This window comes from Salmo salar, chromosome 26 (assembly GCF_965601325.2).
Source record: "Salmo salar chromosome 26, fSalSal1, whole genome shotgun sequence".
Taxonomy (NCBI): Eukaryota; Metazoa; Chordata; class Actinopteri; order Salmoniformes; family Salmonidae; genus Salmo; species Salmo salar.
This window is the reverse complement of record NC_138316.1, coordinates 26049921-26070775: the sequence shown is the minus strand read 5'-3', so window position 1 is coordinate 26070775 and position 20855 is coordinate 26049921. Positions and strand designations below refer to the sequence as shown.

General features: G+C 44.4%; 1 protein-coding gene across 17 annotated transcripts in view; it reads right to left on the bottom strand.

Annotated features, from left to right (window-relative positions):
* The window catches only part of sox6 (SRY-box transcription factor 6), a 199772-nt gene that overhangs the window by 141466 nt on the left and 37451 nt on the right, over positions 1–20855 (bottom strand). For 14 of the 17 annotated variants that reach the window (XM_045708398.2, XM_082969573.1, XM_082969572.1 and 11 more), the window contains one exon: positions 15893–15943. The exons of the other annotated variants lie outside the window; for them this stretch is intronic. In XM_045708398.2, coding sequence (XP_045564354.1) covers positions 15893–15927 — 35 coding nt within the window. In that variant the 5' untranslated portion in view covers positions 15928–15943. The remainder of the gene's footprint in view (positions 1–15892; positions 15944–20855) is intronic. 17 annotated transcript variants of the gene reach the window in all.

Sequence of the window (20855 nt, the reverse complement as noted above, 5' to 3'; positions counted from 1 at the left end):
GAGCGGCTAAACGAATGCTTGGCAGCCGGCTCTGTTTGGAGGTGGTTAAAAGTTATCCTGCTGACTGACAGCCCATACAGAGAAAAAGAGTCTGCAAGGAGAAACGAGATCTGAGGAGCCAAACCAGAACCACCTGCCATTGATCTGAGTAATTGCCCAAAAATTTGGTTCACAGAAGACATGTACAGCCCCTGTTTAGCAATGCTTCACTCACAGAGCGGCACGGAGAAAACCACTATAACTGAATGGGAAACACAGTCTAATAAAATCAGGGAGCTGACAGACATGGTTGAAGAGAAATATGTGCAGTATATGCAGTCTGAGAGAACAGGCTCTGTACAGGATTAGCCGCTGACTGATACAGAAAATGTCTCACCAGTGGGCTGTTAACCATGTGTCTGACCACTGATACTACGCTCTAACTCACACTGCATTCATCTATTTGTCAAGATGCCTGATAAAAAGACATGGTAGGCCTCTGTCGAAATATAAATATCACCGCAAATGATAAACTCACTGCAATCTATTACCTAGGAAAAACAGAAAATAAGACTTCTTTCTGTCTGGTCAGCAGTGAGTATGTTTTGATGGGGAAATGCAGCCTTTATTTTCCCTCTCACTATCTCCATCACAGCCCCAGGCCTCTGGTAGTTTCTGGTAGTCAGAGGCATTCATGTTGACTAACACCTTGGTGGGAGAGGTTTCTCTTCTTTCCTGGCAGACGCAGACCACGCATGCATCATGACAGGCTTTCAGAATGAAATCATGAACTAAATTGCTTTCTTAAAAAACCACAAGTGTGAGCCAGGGGTTTGTGTCTGTGTCTGGCCGGTGGCCACGTCCCTCTGGTTCCCAGGCAGCCTCTCAGGCAGCCTCTGCCCGGCTCTGTTGTGGTTCCCTGCTACCACATTCATTACGCTCAGCGCAGCCCGGCTCAGCCTCAGACTCGCTACACTGTGGTGGGGCTCACTCACTGGACCAGTAGGAAATCATCTGGTCATCTCAAACTACTCCTCCATTTCAGACGGCCCCGCTCCGCACAAAGAGGCCCTTTGTCCCAGGACGTTTACGACCACCCTTTACATCTCAATCAGTGAATCAATCAAAAACATAGAAACACATCTGGTTTTATAGCTGGGGTTTTAAAGTCTGAAGGGGGTTGTCTGAAAGACTGACTCAACATGACACAAATTTACACTGCTTTATTACCAAACAACAATCCCTACTGTGACCGACATCACATAATGACACAAAGTTGCAGTTCCTAACAACACTTCAAACATTTTTGGGAAAATCATTAAAATAGCATTCTGGTGTGTCTAGCTGTGCCATGGCAGTTAACAGGGAGATGTAGCAGTCTGCATGTATGGCTATATCTCTTACAAACAAATGTTTAAAAGACTAGCTACTGAAAACGGAAAGCTGGGGGACAAAATCAACTGAAAAGTCAACATCCTAAAACACACAGAGAGAGAGAGGGAGACAGTAAAAGTATATTATGCAACAAACAAAAACAGAAGACATGGCCGTGGTCTTTGGAAATACTGTCTCTATCTGACTCGAAAATACTTAAATAAGCAGCAAACAGAAAAAGGCAAATAACTGGTGAAGGCCGGACAAATAGTGGATAGTGATTGTAGCTGAGCTGTAAGAGAGGATAACAAGCCGCCAGCCCCCACCTCCCCCCACCCTCCGCCCCGGCCCTCTATCTGTCCTTCTCTCACTAGGCTCAAGGTAGCAGATGTGTCTTTCACAGCCTGTGGAGTGTGCAACCAATCTGCAAACAATAGCTGGGACTTGATAAAGGTCGAATGTCTGTCGCAACACACCGGTTAGCAGAGAGGTGAAAACGCAGAGTCCACGCCACGCTGCAAACCCACGCCCTACAGCGGTTTCTCCTCTGACATGTCACTCTAGGTGTGACTGTGAAAATGTGTGTGTGTGTGTGTGTGTGTGTGTGTGTGTGTGTGTGTGTGTGTGTGTGTGTGTGTGTGTGTGTGTGTGTGTGTGTGTGTGTGTGTGTGTGTGTGTGTGTGTGTGTGTGTGTGTTAGTGGGCCAATACCATGCTATTTAAGCCCGTCAGTAAGCCCATTACACCAGTATAAGTCACCTCTCTGACCTCCCGTTGAGATAACAGTTGGTGTAAACATGTACAATCCTATTAACCTAATAATATACATGGAGCTGGCTACAGTGGCCACAGGTCCGTGTGCGAAAGCCGTCTCTGAGTCTTAAACACCACAGTCAGCCATGACAGAGAAACAGATACAGACACAGCCATGACCTCTGACCACACCTCACTCTTTGTCTGTACTGTAGACAGGACACTGGACAGGACACTGGACAGGACCACAAGTTCAATCTGAGTTCATTATGGACTCTCTATTGGTCAATGACTGGAGTCAATGCAGTAATAGACATTAGAATGGCATTTCTCTTTATCTATTCCAGTAGACATCGACAGTGTTAAGAGAACGCTGAAGTGACTGATGTTCAGAGAGAGAAAGTACTGTTGGCATCTCAGTTGATCTCTACACTGTAAATATCCTGCATTATTAATTGCATGACACACTGGTTCAATATGGATTGGATTTCACAATGCCAAAGTAAAAGCCAGTGTGTGTGTGTGTGTGTGTGTGTGTGTGTGTGTGTGTGTGTGTGTGTGTGTGTGTGTGTGTGTGTGTGTGTGTGTGTGTGTGTGTGTGTGTGTGTGTGTGTGTGAGTGTGATCAGTGTGAGTGTGATCAGTGTGTGTGTGTACAGTGTGTGTGTGTGTGTGTGTGTGTGTGTGTGTGTGTGTGTGTGTGTGTGTGTGTGTGTGTGTGTGTGTGTGTGTGTGTGTGAGTGTGATCAGTGTGTGTGTGTACAGTGTGAGAGTACACTGAGTTCCTCCCAGGTTTATGACAGTAGTAATAAGCTAGCCTGCAGGCCACAAACAGACAAATGAGGAGGACTGGAATACATTATTAGAGCTCATCAATGAGGAGGACTGGAATACATTATTAGAGCTCATCAATGAGGAGGACTGGAATACATTATTAGAGCTCATCAATGAGGAGGACTGGAATACATTATTAGAGCTCATCAATGAGGAGGACTGGAATACATTATTAGAGCTCATCAATGAGGAGGACTGGAATACATTATTAGAGCTCATCAATGAGGAGGACTGGAATACATTATTAGAGCTCATCAATGAGGAGGACTGGAATACATTATTAGAGCTCATCAATGATCTTTCTACCGGAGCTGGAGTGATGGCTTAGTTTGTGTCGTCTCTTCTTAAAAACAAAATAGAAATATTATGAGTACAATATGAAAATATTTCTGAAGACAACAGCAGATTTATTTACATAAAAAGGATAGATTATATTAATTTGAAATGAGTGGGTCGTTCCACAGATTATACAAAATAAAAAAAATGTCCTGTGATTAGGAAATGTATCTTATCACAAAATGAGACATTTAGATATTTCTAATATGTAAAACCATTAATAACTACTCATTTAGCATTGACTAACTATTCAGTTGTCTGTTCACAGGCTGAACAAAGCCATGAAAATAACCTCTCCAGGTACTGTACTGTACGGTCTCGCAAAATTCAGGATTGTGCAGCCATTTTAAAACGATAAAAAACATATTGTATTGAGCGATATGAAAGCATAATGTCCTCCGGGTGTCAGTCAGCTCAACAGTGAGTGCAGCGGAGAGACCATGTAAGGGTAAATATTTAACAGGCGGCCATTTAAACCGATAGAACTGCAGGAGAGTGAGGAGCCAACGCATGTCAGGAGACATAGGCTGTCCTAGACAGAGGACTGCTTGGTACAGACACAATGAATAGGAGCGGACGCACTGATCTGTCCACTGCATTCATCTATTATAAATGCACGTTGCCTTCACGCTGTGCAGTTAAATATATACAGTTGAAGTTTACATACACTTAGGTTGGAGTCAGTAAAACTCGTTTTTCAACCACTAAAAAATCTTGTTAACAAACTATAGTTTTGGCAAGTCGGTTAGGACATCTACTTTGTGCATGACACAAGTAATTTTTCCAACAATTGTTTACAGACAGATTATTTCACTTAGAATTCACTGTATCACAATTCCAGTGGGTCAGAAGTTTACATACACTAAGTTGACTGTGCCTTTAAACAGCTTGGAAAATTCCAGAAAATGATGTCATGGCTTTAGAAGCTTCTGATAGGCTAATTGACATCATTTGAGCCAATTGGAGGTGTACCTGTGGATGTATTTCAAGGTCTACCTTCAAACTCGGTGCCTCTTTGCTTGACATCATGGGAAAATCAAAAGAAATCAGACAAGACCTAGGAAAACAATTGTAGACCTCCACAAGTCTGGTTCATCCTTGGGAGCAATTTCCAAATGCCTGAAGGTACCATGTTTATCTGTACAAACAATAGTACGCAAGTATAAACACCATGGGACCACGCAGCCATCATACCGCTCAGGAAAGAGACGCGTTCTGTCTCCTAGGGATGAACATACTTTGGTGTGAAAACTGCAAATCAATCCCAGAACAACAGCAAAGGATCTTGTGAAGATGCTGGAGGAAACAGGTACAAAAGTATCTATATCCACAGTAAAATTAGTCCTATATCGACAAAACCTGAAAGGCCACTCAGCAAGGAAGAAGCCACTGCTCCAAAGCCGCCATAAAAAAGCCAGACTACGGTTTGCAACTGCACATGGGGACAAAGATTGTACTTTTTGGAGAAATGTCCTCTGGTCTGCTGAAACAAAAATAGAACTGTTTGGCCATGTTTTAGTACTATATCTCTTGACACAATGATGAAAATAATCATGGCCTCTAAACCTTCAAGCTGCATACTGGACCCTATTCCAACTAAACTACTGAAAGAGCTGCTTCCTGTGCTTGGCCCTCCTATGTTGAACATAATAAACGTCTCTCTATCCACCGGATGTGTACCAAACTCACTAAAAGTGGCAGTAATAAAGCCTCTCTTGAAAAACCTTGACCCAGAAAATATAAAAAACTATCGGCCTATATCGAATCTCCCATTCCTCTCAAAAATGTTGGAAAAAGCTGTTGTGCAGCAACTCACTGCCTTCCTGAAGACAAACAATGTATACAAAATGCTTCAGTCTGGTTTTATACCCCATCATAGCACTGAGACTGCACTTGTGAAGGTGGTAAATGACCTTTTAATGGTGTCAGACCGAGGCTCTGCATCTGTCCTTGTGCTCTTAGACCTTAGTGCTGCTTTTGATACCATCAATCACCACATTCTTTTGGAGAGATTGGAAACCCAAATTGGTCTACATGGACAAATTCTGGCCTGGTTTAGATCTTATCTGTCGGAAAGATATCAGTTTGTCTCTGTGAATGGTTTGTCCTCTGACAAATCAACTGTAAATTTCGGTGTTCCTCAAGGTTCTGTTTTAGGACCACTATTGTTTTCACTATATATTTTACCTCTTGGGGGATGTTATTTGAAAATCTAATGTTAACTTTCACTGCTATGCGGATGACACACAGCTGTACATTTCAATGAAACATGGTGAAGCCCCAAAATTGCCCTCGCTAGAAGCCTGTGTTTCAGACATAAGGAAGTGGATGGCTGAAAACGTTCTACTTTTAAACTCGGACAAAACAGAGATGCTTGTTCTAGGTCCCAAGAAAAAAAGAGATCTTCTGTAGAATCTGACAATTAATCTTGATGGTTGTACAGTCGTCTCAAATAAAACTGTGTGTCACGTCCTGACCAGTAAAGGGGTTATTTGTTATTATAGTTTGGTCAGGACGTGGCAGGGGGTATTTGTTTAGAGTGTTTCGGGGTTTGTTGGGATATGTAATTATGTAAGAGGGGTGTTTGTTTTATGTGTTCCTGGGTTTTTGGGCATTGTTCTATGTTTTGTATTTCTATGGTTTTTCTATGTTGTTTATTTCTTTGTTGGCCTGGTATGGCTCTCAATCAGGAACAGCTGTACATCGTTGTTGCTGATTGGGAGTCATACTTAGGTAGCCCTTTTTTCACCTGTCTTTTGTGGGAAGTTGTTTTTGCACTGCTGTGTTTAGCCTGCAATACTGTGCGTTCGTTCGTTTTCTTGTTTTGTTATTTAAGTGTTCAATAAAAGTAAATATGAGCACTCAACCCGCTGCGCCTTGGTCTACTCCATACGACGTCCGTTACACTGTGAAGGACCTCGGCGTTACTCTGGACCCTGATCTCTCTTTTGACGAACATATCAAGACTTTTCAAGGACAGCTTTTTTCCATCTACGTAACATTGCAAAAGTCAGAAACTTTCTGTTCAAAAATGATGGAGAAAAATTATTCCATGCTTTTGTTACTTATAGGTTAGACTACTGCAATGCTCTACTTTCCGGCTACCCGAATAAAGCACTAAATAAACTTCAGTTAGTGCTAAATACGGTTGCTAGAATCCTGACTAGAACCAAAAAAGTTGATCATATTACTCCAGTGCTAGCCTCCCTACACTGGCTTCCTGTTAAGGCAAGGGCTGATTTCAAGGTTTTACTGCTAACCTACAAAGCATTACATGGGCTTGCTCCTACCGATCTTTCCGATTTGGTTCTGCCGTACATACCTACACGTACGCTATGGTCACAGGACGCACGCCTCCTAACTGTCCCTAGAATTTCTAAGCAAACAGCCGGAGGCAGGGCTTTCTCCTATAGAGCTCAATTTTTATGGAATGGTCTGCCTACCCATGTGAGAGACGCAGACTCGGTCTCAACCTTTAAGTCTTTACTGAAGACTCATCTCTTCAGTAGGTCCTATGATTAAGTATCTGTCTCTGCCTTGCCGGTTCCCCTCTCTCCACTGGGATTCTCTGCCTCTAAACCCTATTACAGGGGCTGAGTCACTGGCTTACTGGTGCTCTTCCATGCCGTCCCTAGGAGGGGTGTGTCACTTGAGTGGGTTGAGTCACTGACTTGGTCTTCCTGTCTGGGTTGGCGCCCCCCCTTGGGATGTGCCGTGGTGGAGATCTTTGTGGGCTATACTCAGTCTTGTCTCAGGATAGTAAGTTGGTGGTTGAAGATATCCCTCTAGTGGTGTGGGGGCTGTGCTTTGGCAAAGTGGGTGGGGTTATATCCTGCCTGTTTGGGCCTGTCTGGGGGTATCATCGGATGGGGCCACAGTGTCTCCTGACCCCTCCTGTCTCAGCCTCCAGTATTTATGCTGCAGTAGTTTATGTGTCGGGGGGCTAGGGTCAGTCTGTTATATCTGGAGTATTTCTCCTGTCTTATCCGGGTGTCCTGTGTGGAATTTAAGTATGCTCTCTCTAATCCTCTTCAGAAGAGGACTGGCCACCACTCATAGCCGGGTTCCTCTCTAGGTTTCTTCCTAGGTTTTGGCCTTTCTAGGGAGTTTTTCCTAGCCACCGTGCTTCTACACCTGCATTGCTTGCTGTTTGGAGTTTTAGGCTGGGTTTCTGTACAGCACTTTGCAATATCAGCTGATGTAAGAAGGGCTATATAAATACATTTGATTTGATTTGATAATGACCATCATTATGTTTGGAGGAAAAAGGGGGATGCTTGCAAGCCGAAGAACACCATCACCACCGTGAAGCGCGGGGGTGGCAGCATCATGTTGTGGGGTTGCTTTGCTGCAGGAGGGACTGGTGCATTTCACAAAATAGATGGCATGTGGATATATTGAAGCAACATGGTCGCAAATGGGTCTTCCAAATGGACAATGACCCCAAGCACACTTCCAAAGTTGTGGCAAAATGTCTTAAGGACAACAAAGTCAAGGTATTGGAGTGGCCATCAAAAAGCCCTGACCTCAATCCTATAGAAAATGTGTGGGCAGGACTGAAAAAGCGTGTGCGAGCAAGGAAGCCTACAAACCTGACTCAGTTACACCAGCTCTGTCAGGAGGAATGTGTCAAAATTCACCCAACTTATTGTGGGAAGCTTGTGGAAGGCTACCCAAAACGTTTGACCTAAGTTAAACAATTTAAAGGCAATGCTACCAAATACTAATTGAGTGTATGTAAACTTCTGACCCACTGGGAATGTTAGTTAAAGAAATAAAAGCTGAAATAAATAATTCTCTCTACTATTATTCTGACATTTCACATTCTTAAAATAAAGTGGTGATCCTAACTGACCTAAAACAGGGAATTTTTACTTGGATTAAATGTCAGGAATTGTGAAAAACTGAGTTTAAATGTATTTGGCTAAGGTGTATATAAACTTCCGACTTCAACTGTATATGGTACTGTAACTATGTATCTGAATGTGTAGAAATGCTGCGTATGAGAAGTGTATGTGTGGCTGCGTGTGTGTATATGCGTGTGTGCGGTGCACGAGGATGTGTGTCTTTATCTTTGTTCTGTGGGAGGGCCTCCCCGGGCTCCTGCAGTGTAATGTACAAATCCCCTGTAAGACATCAGCAGAGTATCAGTCAGCCAGTCAGCCAGCCAGCCAGACAGCCAGCCAGACAGCCAGCCAAACAGCCAGTCTAAGAACAGGCCAGCCGGCTATAAATGGCAGGTACAGCTCACAAGCTAAAAATAAAGGAGGGCTGTGTTTTTTAGGAATGGTGTTCCTGAATTAAACACAACAGGTGCCAAACAGAAAATCAGAACGGCTTTGCCTCAGGCTTAATGTGAAAAACAAATGAACGTCAAAGCAAGGAGAGAGTTAGCTAACTCCTGAATAATGAATAAGGTAGACTCATGCTTGGCCCATCACTTAACTAGACTTGGCATGGAACAGAGTGTCTCGCTAGATCTGTTTGTCTCTTTCTGTCTCTGACTACCTGTGTAATGCGTATCATGAAATGAACCACATTACAGAATTGAACATCTAAGAACGTCAGGAGAAGACTACATTCTGGGAGTGAGGGAGAGATCATGTGCTGTGGCTTAGAGGCCCATCTGTACCTCTGTCAATAACTCCACACAGCAGAGGGTCTGGAGAGGAGACATCTCTAAAAGCTTTCTCTGAATCTGTCAAAATGTCCCACTTCCCCTTTCCGATGTGGCAGTCAGTCAGGCCCTGTGAAGTAGCTGTCTCTCCTCTCCTCTCTTCCACTCAGAGCCACTGGGGGATTGCATCACGGCAGGGCAGGGCGTGAGACCATGGCAGTCACAAACAGTAAGACCGTGGGCCTGCCAGTCCGGAGGAAAATACCTCATGTTGAATGATTCATAAACACCCTGCCTGTGTGTGTCTGTGTGTAGACGTGGCTGGCCAGTAGATAGAGCTCCATGCTGTGGGATAGTGGGAGCCCTGGCTGTGCTGTGCCCACTGCCTCCACAGTGAAGTGCAGCAGGCTAGCTCTGGCTGGTTAGAACTGGGACCAACAGCTGCAGCTCTATGGCATCAGGCCGGTGCGCACGCACACAAGCACGCACGCACGCACGCACGCACACACACACACACACACACACACACACACACACACACACACACACACACACACAGAGGGAGAAACAAGGCATATCATAATATGCCTGTGTGTTTTTTAATGGAGTTCCCCCCTTACTAACGGCTATTATCCCTGACTAATGGCATACACTGGGCCTCTCTCATTACTGAAGTGGCTCTTTACCGGGGACCCTTGTTTCATACAGTTAGAGTTAATGCATTATGAACAGCCCACCAAGAGTAAGCAGCGATCTGCATATTCAATAACTTCCGTAATTATAGGCGCCATTCATCAGATGGGATCTGATTGCAGGGGAAGAGGGGAAGAGAGAGGAGCAGAGAGGTCTGATTCCTGGAGGACAGAAGTCTAATCACAAAACTAACATGATAATTGAAATCTAAATTGAAAGGCTTGGCTCGCGCCGAGAGTATTTCAGGAGTAGATTGTGGAGAAATTGGTGGCTGGAGAGTGAGGGAGAGAGAGATAAAGAGAGGGAGAGAGAGAGAAACAGAAAGAGATACGGGGAAAGAAGCCATATTAATGGAGACTGTAAAACTGCCACACTGTCAATGTGTTCAGGGTAGTGGTATTGCTGACTTATGGGTATAGGGGGCAGTGTACTAGCAGAGAGAATCATGAGAATCATGTCTCTCCTCAGCAGGGCCAAGACTGTTTCTGGAGAATGTACTGTATGTCAGCACGAGCGCGGCACAATATTCCAAGTTGTCACTGTTGGCCTTTTCTGCCTGAATGGCCCTGTTTCTCTGAATGCAGTTTCCTGTTTTAAGAGGTAAATGTGAGGTACCTAACTGCTCGATTCTGCTTGCATAACGTGCCCATTGTTTGGTGTGAGACGAGACATTTTCTACATTGTATGGGATGTAAAGGACCTCAATTCACCTCTAAAGTCCATAATCACATCAGCTATTCATAGAAGCTTTTTAAGGAGGCACTAAGCATCAAATCAAAGCAGATATGGAGAAATTAAACAGAAAAATATCCATAATTCTAAGTGAGAAAAGCTCAGATTTTGTCATGCATTGAGAGACACCTGTGTTTGAAGTTTTGTAAAGAGGCCATCCTTGTGTTCCACTGACTAAGGACACACAGCTTTTCTCCCCAACATTCTGTCCAATTAAAGATAATCTTATCAACAATCTCTTTTCAGATAGTTGCGATCAGGAATGAGTCTGTGATGAGACTTGACTGGGTCATTGGAAAACAGCTTTCCTTAGAGGACTCTGTGGACAGTTTGGCATTGTGTGGTAAGAAAAGACTAAGGGAGAAATGAACCCATCTACCCCACCCAGTCCGCTGTCCCTCCCGTTCTCCTCTCTCCTTCCCTGCTCTGCTATTTCTCCAGACTCTGGATTCATATTCCGCCCTCAATAACAGTTAATTAGTAATGCCAAATTCATTAACCCGTACTGCTGTATCAGTGGCCTGGGCCATAAATTAGCTTAATGTGGGCAGACATATTGCAGCTGTAATAAGGGACATAAAACGTAAAGAGAAACACATACGCCCGTAGATCATAGACGGTTATAACTCTGCAGTGGTTTAGGAGGGTCCAGACAGAGTACTCAGGTATCACATCAGCTCTTTGTGCTTTCTCTCTCCTCACAGGAACTTTTATACAACGATTAAAATAAAAAGGCGACACACAGTATATCAACCGTGTGTTTTCATTACTACTGTAACTCCTCAGGTTTTGGCAATTGAGTTATTGCATTGGTTTGCTTTTATCATTTGCCGTATATAATTATGTGAAAGACTGTGTTAAGATATCATGTGTACCTGTTAGTACTAGGCATGGAATAGATCCTCTAACTCCTAGGGTGTGTTTGTGTAGAGAGATCATCCAAGAGGGAACGTTGTTATCAGAGCAGTGTGTAGACTAGAGGTGCCAGAAACAAACAGAGAAGCCGTCCGTTCCCCTCTCCTGCTGCACGGGGAAGAGGGAACAGGGATGGGAAAAGGCTGGAGGCACTTCAAGTAGCTTCTGACAGATCCTTCTAATTGGAGAAGTTATTTTTCCTCCAAGTCTCTGGTATAAATCTAGTTTGTGTTTATTTAGAGTCAGTAAGGGAACAAGTAGGTTTTGGCCGTGTGGCGTGTTTCCCCTCTCTCTCCCTTTCCCTAAACCGTCTCACGTCCACCACACAGACCCTTTCTCTCGCTCTCTCTTCTCTCTCATTCCCTCCAGTTAGTGTGACTGACGTGTGAACTGCAGGTTCCGTGTCTGTGTTGAGCACATGGAAGCAGCACAAAACAAACTGCTATTGTAAAAAGGGATGATGACTTCGGCTGTCCTTGGATTACATGGTGACCTTTCCGCTGTCCTATCCCCCAGTGGTCTCGTCTAACAGCTCACACCAAAGAGCCTATTAGGCCTGGATTCCACGCCGTTGTTAAAAAGGGTCTTGTCCTTTCAGAACACTCTCTCTCCCTCGCTTTCTATGGAGGAACACAAGTCCATTGTTCCCTCGCAGATGGAAGTTGGAGTTACTACGGCAACAGCTCTAATCCTTCTTTTTCCCACCTTTCTTCATATTAATGGCCTATCAAGTGCTACCTTTTAAGTCAGTTGCCAGCGTTCCGCGAGCACAGCTCCCTCGCCTTAATTACATATGATTCTATTCGTACATAGACAACATGATGAGCTAATCGAAATGTGCTAAATAATGACGTACTGTGAGCAACTATTCCTTATCCTGAGGCCTGGTCTAAGAATAACAATAATGAGGCCATTATTAAGGATCTGACTTTAAAATGCTGCCCTGCCACCAAAACAGAGAGCATAATTGTTCTGGTGTTGTCCACACAATCAACAACTCATTGTTGTGGACTTGAGAACTAAGGGAGCAGAGAATGGGTCCCATAATGATTGGTCTGTGCTGCCATGCAGGCCCTGTATAGAATTGTCCACCGAAGAATGTCCTTGATAGACTGCTGATTTGTTGAAAGTGGTGTGAATGAAGACAACTGTCTGGCTTTTTAGAAAAATGTCCTCTTTTCTGTCCGTCTCTCTCGCCGCTCAAATAGCCACCAAGCCTCATTAGAGCAGGGCCATTCATATGGTGAAAGGCTGGGAGTCACACAGACCCTTCTGAGAGGACATGGAGAGTAGCAGCTAGCTAGATGCTTAAACAGGCCCAGATCTACTCCTTTCACTCATCTCTCCCTGAGGAAAGGGAAATGGCTCTATGGTCAGCCTTAAAAGACTGAGAAACCCTTCTAACTAACATGTCAAAAAGGTTTCTTTAAACAATATAAATAATCATGGAAAATAACATCAACTCAATGCGGCTGAGATGTGTTATTTTGATTAGATTCCAGCACATTTAAAAAGCTAAGAATTGTAGGTATATATAAATATTCAGCTTTAATCACAATCATATTGAGGTTAATAAACACTCACAGCGAAGGTGATAATTGTAGATTAAGTTGTAAGCGCTGAAAGAAGCGTTAAGTGAGATGTTTTGTGTCTACATTTAACGGGTGAAAGCTCAGTGGGGTTGGCCAAACAAGGAGCTGCACCTTTTAAATGTGCTCCAATGTGAGGCAGGGGAGAGCAAGGGAGAGCAAGGGAGAGCAGGGGAGAGCAGGGGACAGGAGAAGGAATGCTAAGTGGGCCCCTTTGCCTAGTCAACCTTCAGTGGGTTGCATTTATCTTCATCTTGTTAGACTAAATTAATTAACAATCTCCGTGTTACACACTTTCTCCTTTCATTACATCAAATAATGGGAGAGATGCAGGAGGAGGTCCTCTCTACTGGGATTAGCCAGGGACTGTTACAGATCTCTCACACACACACACACACACACACACACACACACACACACACACACACACACACACACACACACACACACACACACACACACACACACACACACACACACACACACACACACACACACACACACACACACACACACATCTGCCAAAATAATAAATATGCAGCTAAATTGAAACACTGCTTCTCTAAAACAAAGTTGGCTTCTAATGTGAGTAAGAACAGATCCTATTCCACTAAAATACATTGTGCACTAACTGTATAATTTAGTAAATTCTTTCACTTTGTTGCAGACGTACTGCTCTGCATGTGAGATCTAAACAGACTGTCATTATTTTCTAAGACAGTACAAAGGCTCCATGCTACATTATTAATATAAAGTTAACCTGTTTAAAGTTCTCCCTGATGTATTTTTCACAATGACTATTCCTCTGCCTGCATCAGCACACATTAACAACCAGCATCATTTTCTAAACTGAAAATGGGGGATTGGTACATTTACAGCTATTGCAACTATGAGTCAAAACAAGAAGTGATGACTCATTAGTGTAAAATAATGACTAGTTTGTCCAGCGGTATTTTAGTGAGTGATGCAGATATGAAATGTGAAAAGTCACCTTTAAACATCTGCCCCTCTGTCAGAGCAGAAGTGGAACTTCTGGGCCACACAGCTGGGGAGACGACTGAGTTTAATAGACAACATGTCCTTTCAGAGTACTACACAGAAATAGATGTATTAACGAGGCACAAGGCAGAGTTGCTGTCATACTTTCACATAATTGCACTGACAGAGCACCCTTTGACCCAATTCAGTTGCTTAAGAAAATATGTTGTGGTGCTAGCTACACTGAAGAAACATGGTCCGTCTCCCATACCCCTCCCCTCCTGTTTCTCCCTCCCATTCTCTCTCTCCCTCCGACCCTCCCTCCCCAGGACACAACAAGCCATGGCCAAGCAAAAATGAAAGCAAAGCCTGCCTTTAATCTTGGCCTGATTGTTGAGACCTCTGTCCTCCAATCACCCGAGCATGTGTGCGTGATATCGTTCCACTGGCTCTTCTCATTTAATTAAAACAGACATTGACAGAAGGATGTGGATTAGGAACCGTAATGATGTATTTACTTAGATGAATCGCAGTTTTCTCTCAGAGTACTGATTTCGACAAAGAACAAAAGGATATTGTTATGAAAGAGGCTAGCAGTCAAAGGTCATGTTTTGTCTATGTGGGTCGATTTGGGTCTTCAAGTTATTGGGCTGTAAGAATCTCAGTTGGATTTAAGAGGTGTTGCTTTCTTCAGCCCTCCCCCACCCTCTGTTCAGCTAGATATCTGCCCAACTGGTGCTGCTTCAACAGGTGGCTGGAGTCAAACACAATCCTCCACTCTGTAGCATTAGTGGCCCAGTGGAAATGAATAGAGGCAACATACCTTCAATAATCCAACACATGCCTGAGTATGATCCCAAGCCTCCGGCCAACACTGGAGTTGTAACACTCACTACGCCTTGGAAACGGAGGCTACATGCAAATTAAGTAGAAGAGTCTATTTAAGGACATTTCTAATAAATATGATTTTTTAAGATATATGTTTGATTGGTGTTTGTGTATTCTAGATAAGGTAACCCAGATAGTTTTTGTGCTATATTTGGAATTAAATGGCTGATCTATACCGCCTCTTAAATCTCACTTCATTCTGTGCTGGGCAATTGACTGCGATGTATTTTTTCTCATCGGCCGTCTTTTTACTGCTGTCTGTGTAGAGAGTAAGGACACTCAATAGTAACCTTTCAAACTAGATACTAATGGGGTATTTTCAAATAGGATCTAAAGCTGTGTTATATCCATGGCATTATCACGTCCTTTATTTTACCGGGTTCCAACAGTTCTGAGAAAAAAAAATGCTGTTCATTTAATCAAATAAATGACCTTTTGAAAAAAAAAATCAAAGAGGATTCATTAGCTTTACTAAAGTTTGGCTGACAGCTGCTTTGAAAGGCAGATCCTGCTGCTGCTGCGTCTTTTAACGAGACACCATTAATTAGGCTGCAACATTCAAGCCTGGAGAAAGAGAGGAAAGAGGAGCCAATGGCGAATATACTCACTTAGTGACTTCCTCTGTGTTATAACAGCACAAATTCTTAAATAAAATCACAGGATGGGTTTAAAAGAAAAATAGCGTCAAGGTTTAATTTTTTAGGACTTTGCGGTCGAGTACAAACACACACACACAACAGGAAACAGTACATCACAAACCAAGCCCCACCCTACCTGTCCTGGCCATGAGTCTAGAAGAGGGGGACAGACAAAAGCATGCAGTACGAACACGGAAACCCTAGTTTGAGAGGCACAGTACCCAGGGGTGAGATGGGGGGGGGGGGGGGGGGTGTATCTCTACACATCTGTGTGTGAGGTTAGAGTGGAAGCTGCTTTCAGTCTGACTATGGAGTGTGGTGGGTATCAGTGTGAGCATGCCACGGAGAGCGCTGTAGAGGGGGAAAGGTGGAAGTGACTATTTTACACTCACAACATACAGCTGGGGTGGATTCCCAGACACACAACCCTCCCACCGACCCCACCCAGCCAGGGAGGGACGTGATCTAAGGGTAGGTGTCGGGAGCTGGAGCTGTGAAGGGACAGATGAGTTTAGCCCCTGACCCCCTGACCCACAACTTTACAACAACAACTGAAAAAGAAACTAACCTCAGTAAAAAGCTGCTACGAAGAAAGCCCTCCATGTCAGCGTGTGGGGTTCTGCGGCAGGAGAAATACATAGAGAACCATTTTAACACTGAAAAAAAGCAACATGCAAAAAACACAGAGCAATGCATGCATCTTTCTCTTCTAATAAGGTATGTCTTTAATTAAGGCAGTGTTGAGGATAGGAAGCTCATCCTCTCTTCTTTGCATTGACATCATTCATTCTAGCCTTTCTTCAGAGAGGGGAGTGGATTTGCATACAGCAAGGGCCTGATGATATGTTTGCAACAAATAAACCCTTTCCTATTGATCCAAGCGCAGCCTTCTTCCTAGGCTCTCTCCAGTGTGACACATACATTCCTGTAACCACTGATCCCAGACCAGCCTCTGGCAGGGCTCAGAGTGGTAGGAGGAGCAGCCAGAGGTGGTTCAGCTGTGTGGCGAGGGCTCTGTGGCTTCTAGGAGCCCCACTACAGGGGCCCGATGCTGGGACATGCATCGCCAAGGAGGCGGGAGGGTGTGGTTCACAATGTCACTGTTCGGAGAGGTCGTTCAGAAGCCTCGCCCCAAAACATTTTGGAAGCACATGGCTGGAAATGATTCCCAACAGGTTTCATTGGCCTCTGTTATTGGTCTTCAGAATATATACTGTATGTACAGTATATTGTGATTTTGGACTGCTGTGTGCTTCTCTTTAAGCGCTATCATCAACATACTATTACAGAAAACAAATTGGGAGTGGAGCCGTGGGGTGGAGGGTTGGAATACAAGTCACCCAAAACAATAGCCTAAAATTTGAGTAATTACCAGGAAATTCCCTTTTCAGAGAGACTGTAAAACAGCCAGGATCTTCCCTCTCTGACAATGGTAAAGTCAGCAGAAATAAATATGTACTAGTCATCACACCCATTCATAGAAAGACACACAGTGTAGTTTCAGCTTGTTATTCAATTGTCTCGGTATTACACATCGTCACATCCCTGTCCTGTAAAATACATCACCATCTCACCAGCATCTGATCAGCCAAGAGCTAAAGCTGGAGTGTGCTTTTCAAAACCCATGTTAGAAAACGCAATACTCAGTAGCGGCAAAGAAAAAAACCTGCTGAAACTAATGAGTGTTTTCTCCTGCTGTAACAGTCGACTCCCTTGCAGACGTCATCATAAATAACACACATCAGAGCAAAAGAGATCCAGCATCTTGGCCCTAAATGCTTTCAGTTTTTTGGACATGGGTGTAATTTGCTGTTCTCTCCTCTCCTCTCCTCTCCTCTCCTCTCCTCTCCTCTCCTCTCCTCTCCTCTCCTCTCCTCCAGTGAGGCTGTGGAGACAAAGCCACTGAGAGAATGGAAAGAGTGACAGGACCAAGGACACTGTGCCTTTCAGGCTAGCCTGGCCAGCACTTAGCAGGGCGGTGGACCCGCGAGACCCAGTGGGCTCAGCCGACACTTTTCTCACAATCAGGTGTCTGAGGAGGGCGTCAGGCCAGTGGCACTGCTCTGCTCTGCTCCCCGCTCCACTACACTCAGCCCTGCTCTGCTCTGTTCCCCACTCTACTCAGCCCTGCTCTTCTCAGGGCACATAATACCAACATCACACCAGTGACAACGTGAGAAAACAACAGTCAAATCATGCCGAACCGATCAAGCGTGTCTCCTCACCACTCGGAGAAGTGTTAAAAACACACACACACTTCTCTCTGCACCTCCTCTCTTTCTCTCTCTCCTCTCTTTCTCAGTCTTCTCTCTGTCTCATCTTTAGTAAGGGGACTGACTCGAACACAGAGAGACACACGACATAACTGCATAATAGACCGTCATCATGTGTCCCAAACACACGTTTGGCGTTTAGATTCCTTGATAACAGGTTAGCAAGACAGGCAACAAGGCTATGGAAAGCCACAGGAAACTTAAACTAACCTAGACACAACCCACTGAGTGAATGGACAGTGAGCCATAGAGGCCGGGTTCCTTTGTCATGACACTCAATGCATGTCACATGCTTTAGTGGCTCCACAACATAGTCTTCAGCAAGCTCACTGTCTAGCTGAGGACCAGCCTGCCACTAGGACAGGAAGTGCCTGTTTCTCTCTATCTCTGTCTGTCTGTCTCTATCTCTCTGTCTGTCTGCCTGCCTGTCTCATTCCCTCTGCATCTCTCTTGCTGCTTGGACACATTCTGTTACTGTTTCACAACTATCTTTCTCCTTCTCTCTTTTTCTCTCTTCCTCCCTCTTGTCTCTCTGCCTGTGTTTCCTCAGCAGTGTGTGCTGTATAAAACTCCATTGTGGTAATGGAGACAGGTGAAGCACGTCGCCCTATGGAAGTAAAGGTACGGTTGGGAGACCGAATTCAGGAAAAAGTGACTGAGCCACATTGTATTTGCTCCTCTCCATAGATCCATAAAGAAAACAGGGGAGCCTGGAGTTTTAAACTAAGAGCAGGCCACATTTCAAGGGTAGTGTTTTGGTGAATGAGAAATAGGGAGGATAGACAGTGTTAAAGGACAGCTAGCGCTGGACTCACAGCAGCCTTTTCGAAGAACGGACCTCTGCCAAAAGCTGCCTCTGCCCAACCAACTCTCACCATCTGCAGTAAATGTGCTCCATTACAGCAGCACCATATGGACAACAAGCTAGCTATTAACACAGCTTCAGCACGTCCCCCTAACCTAGCACAGATTTCAAACTTCCAGTCAAATTGACTGCTGAATTAATGCACCACCACAACCATGTGGGTCTTGGCATGGAGCGCTGCTCCCAGCCTTCAGTCATTAACAGCCCAGGCCAGCTCAGAGCAGAGCTGAGCCCAGCGGAGAGAGAGAGAGACACAGAGGCCACCTACAGACAGACTCTACTCCACCATGTCTGACCTGGTCACTGGAAAGGGACTTTTAATTAATGGGAGATTCTGGCTATAACCTATGCCTACATGTCAGCCCAGGCAGTTGAGAGAGGAGAGGGGAGAAGAGGAGTGATGGGACCGATGTATCCAGGGGGACATGGAGGAAATAGGACCATGTCCCAGACAACTCTGGACAGTACAGGGAGCAGCAGCAGTCAATAGGCTGAGGGCTTCGTACTGTCTGTGTCTCAGTTCTTCCACAATGATGGAGGAGAGAAGAGGAGACTGCTCCCTAGCTGGGTGATGACGTAGAGCCAAGATGGCACTGATTAACCAGGGTGTGGGGACGTTAATTCCTCTGGGCCAGGCGGCCATGTTGACGCCTCTCCTCCTCTCTGAGTCATGGGGGGACCCACCCACCGCTCACAAAGCTCTCCTCTCTTCTCCCAGAGCATGACGCCACGGCTGCCTGCAAACCCTCTGTTCTCCCACTCATAGATGAGCATACACACACACACACACACGCACACACACGCGCACACACGCACACGCACACAAACTCTCTCTCTCTTTCTCACACACACATGCATACACACACACCAAATCAATTACAGCTCTGTGTCTTTAACCCGGCCCCAAAGGTTCAATAAATTATGTTTGTTTCTTTTTTTCCCTCCTGTCACAGGTTCTTAGATTCTGTTCATAATTACAGTGGAAAACACACTTTCCCTCTCTCTCTAACAGCCTGGATGTCTAGAATGCCTTGCACTAACTCAAACTACAGGAAGGGAAGCGCTGCGTGGCTACACAATAGTAGGTCTTTGTCAAAAGAAAGTGCTCTTTGGTAAAAGGGGTAAATTGGACCCCAGAGTGGAAGAAAAGCAGCCAACAAGTGCAGGGGTGGCAGGTAGCCTAGTGGTTAAAGCGTTGGGCCAGCAACCGAAAGGTTGCTAGATTGAATCCCTGAGCTGACAACGTACAAATCTGTTGTTCTGCCCCTAAACAAGGCAGTTAACCCACTGTTCCTAAGCCATCATTGTAAATAAGAATTTGTTCTCAACTAACTTGCCTAGTTAAATAAAAAATTGGATGTTAAAAAGCAAGGAGGACCAAGGCACTCTTCACTTAATTAAAATGCCTTTATTTGCATGGTATGTTAAATGGAACAAATATTTTTTTTAACTCTGATGTGTTTCGGCAGCATGGCCTTGGTCAGGTGGTACAAGGTCGTGTCTATTTGTTCCATTGAACATGCCATACAAATAAAGATATTAAAATGAGATTAAGAGTGCCTTGGTCCTCCTTACTTTTTACTTTTTACTCTTTCTTTCTTAGGAAATATCGTCATCTTGATGACTCAATATTGTACTCCATAATCATAACGTCCTCTGTGACCCTCTTTTGTGACCTCATGTCAGGCTTAAACAGGAGAATGGAGGGAGAAAAAGTACAAATGACAAATCCCAGGTAATTAGGAAACATTTGGCTGCTGACTATCCAGTGGCTGACCATTCAATGAGGACTTCGTGATGAGGTGAATGTCAATGGGATGGTTTAATTGAGAATGCTATGGTCAGTTAAGGTCTATTTGTCTGGTGTCAGCTTTGTGTGTGTGTGTGTGTGTGTGTGTGTGTGTGTGTGGGGGGGAGAGAGAGCATGTGTCATACCCACACACTTTTGAGGAATTCACCAAGAATTACACTTAACACACATACACAGTATAACACACACACACACATACACAGTATAACACACACACACACACACACACACACACACACATACACATTCACACACACACTTGGATGTGTCACTCTTAGTTCTGCTTAATCATATAAATTCTGCAGAGTTCTGGATGAAGAGCGCTGCTGATATTAAGTACCTCTGCTATTGGCCAGTGATGATATTAAGATTCCCTTGTTGAGCAGTGATTACATTTCTTTTTGAACATAAACCAAGCTCTGGGTGTAATTGCCTTGTCATTCAGAAGATATTTCATATAGGAACAACTGCGGTGTCTTAATTTCAGGCAATTAATTAATCGATGATCCCATGGGGTGTTATATTTAAAGTGGGATCCTGGTGGTAAGAGGAGGAAGGGAGTGGGTAGGAAGGGGGGGTAGGG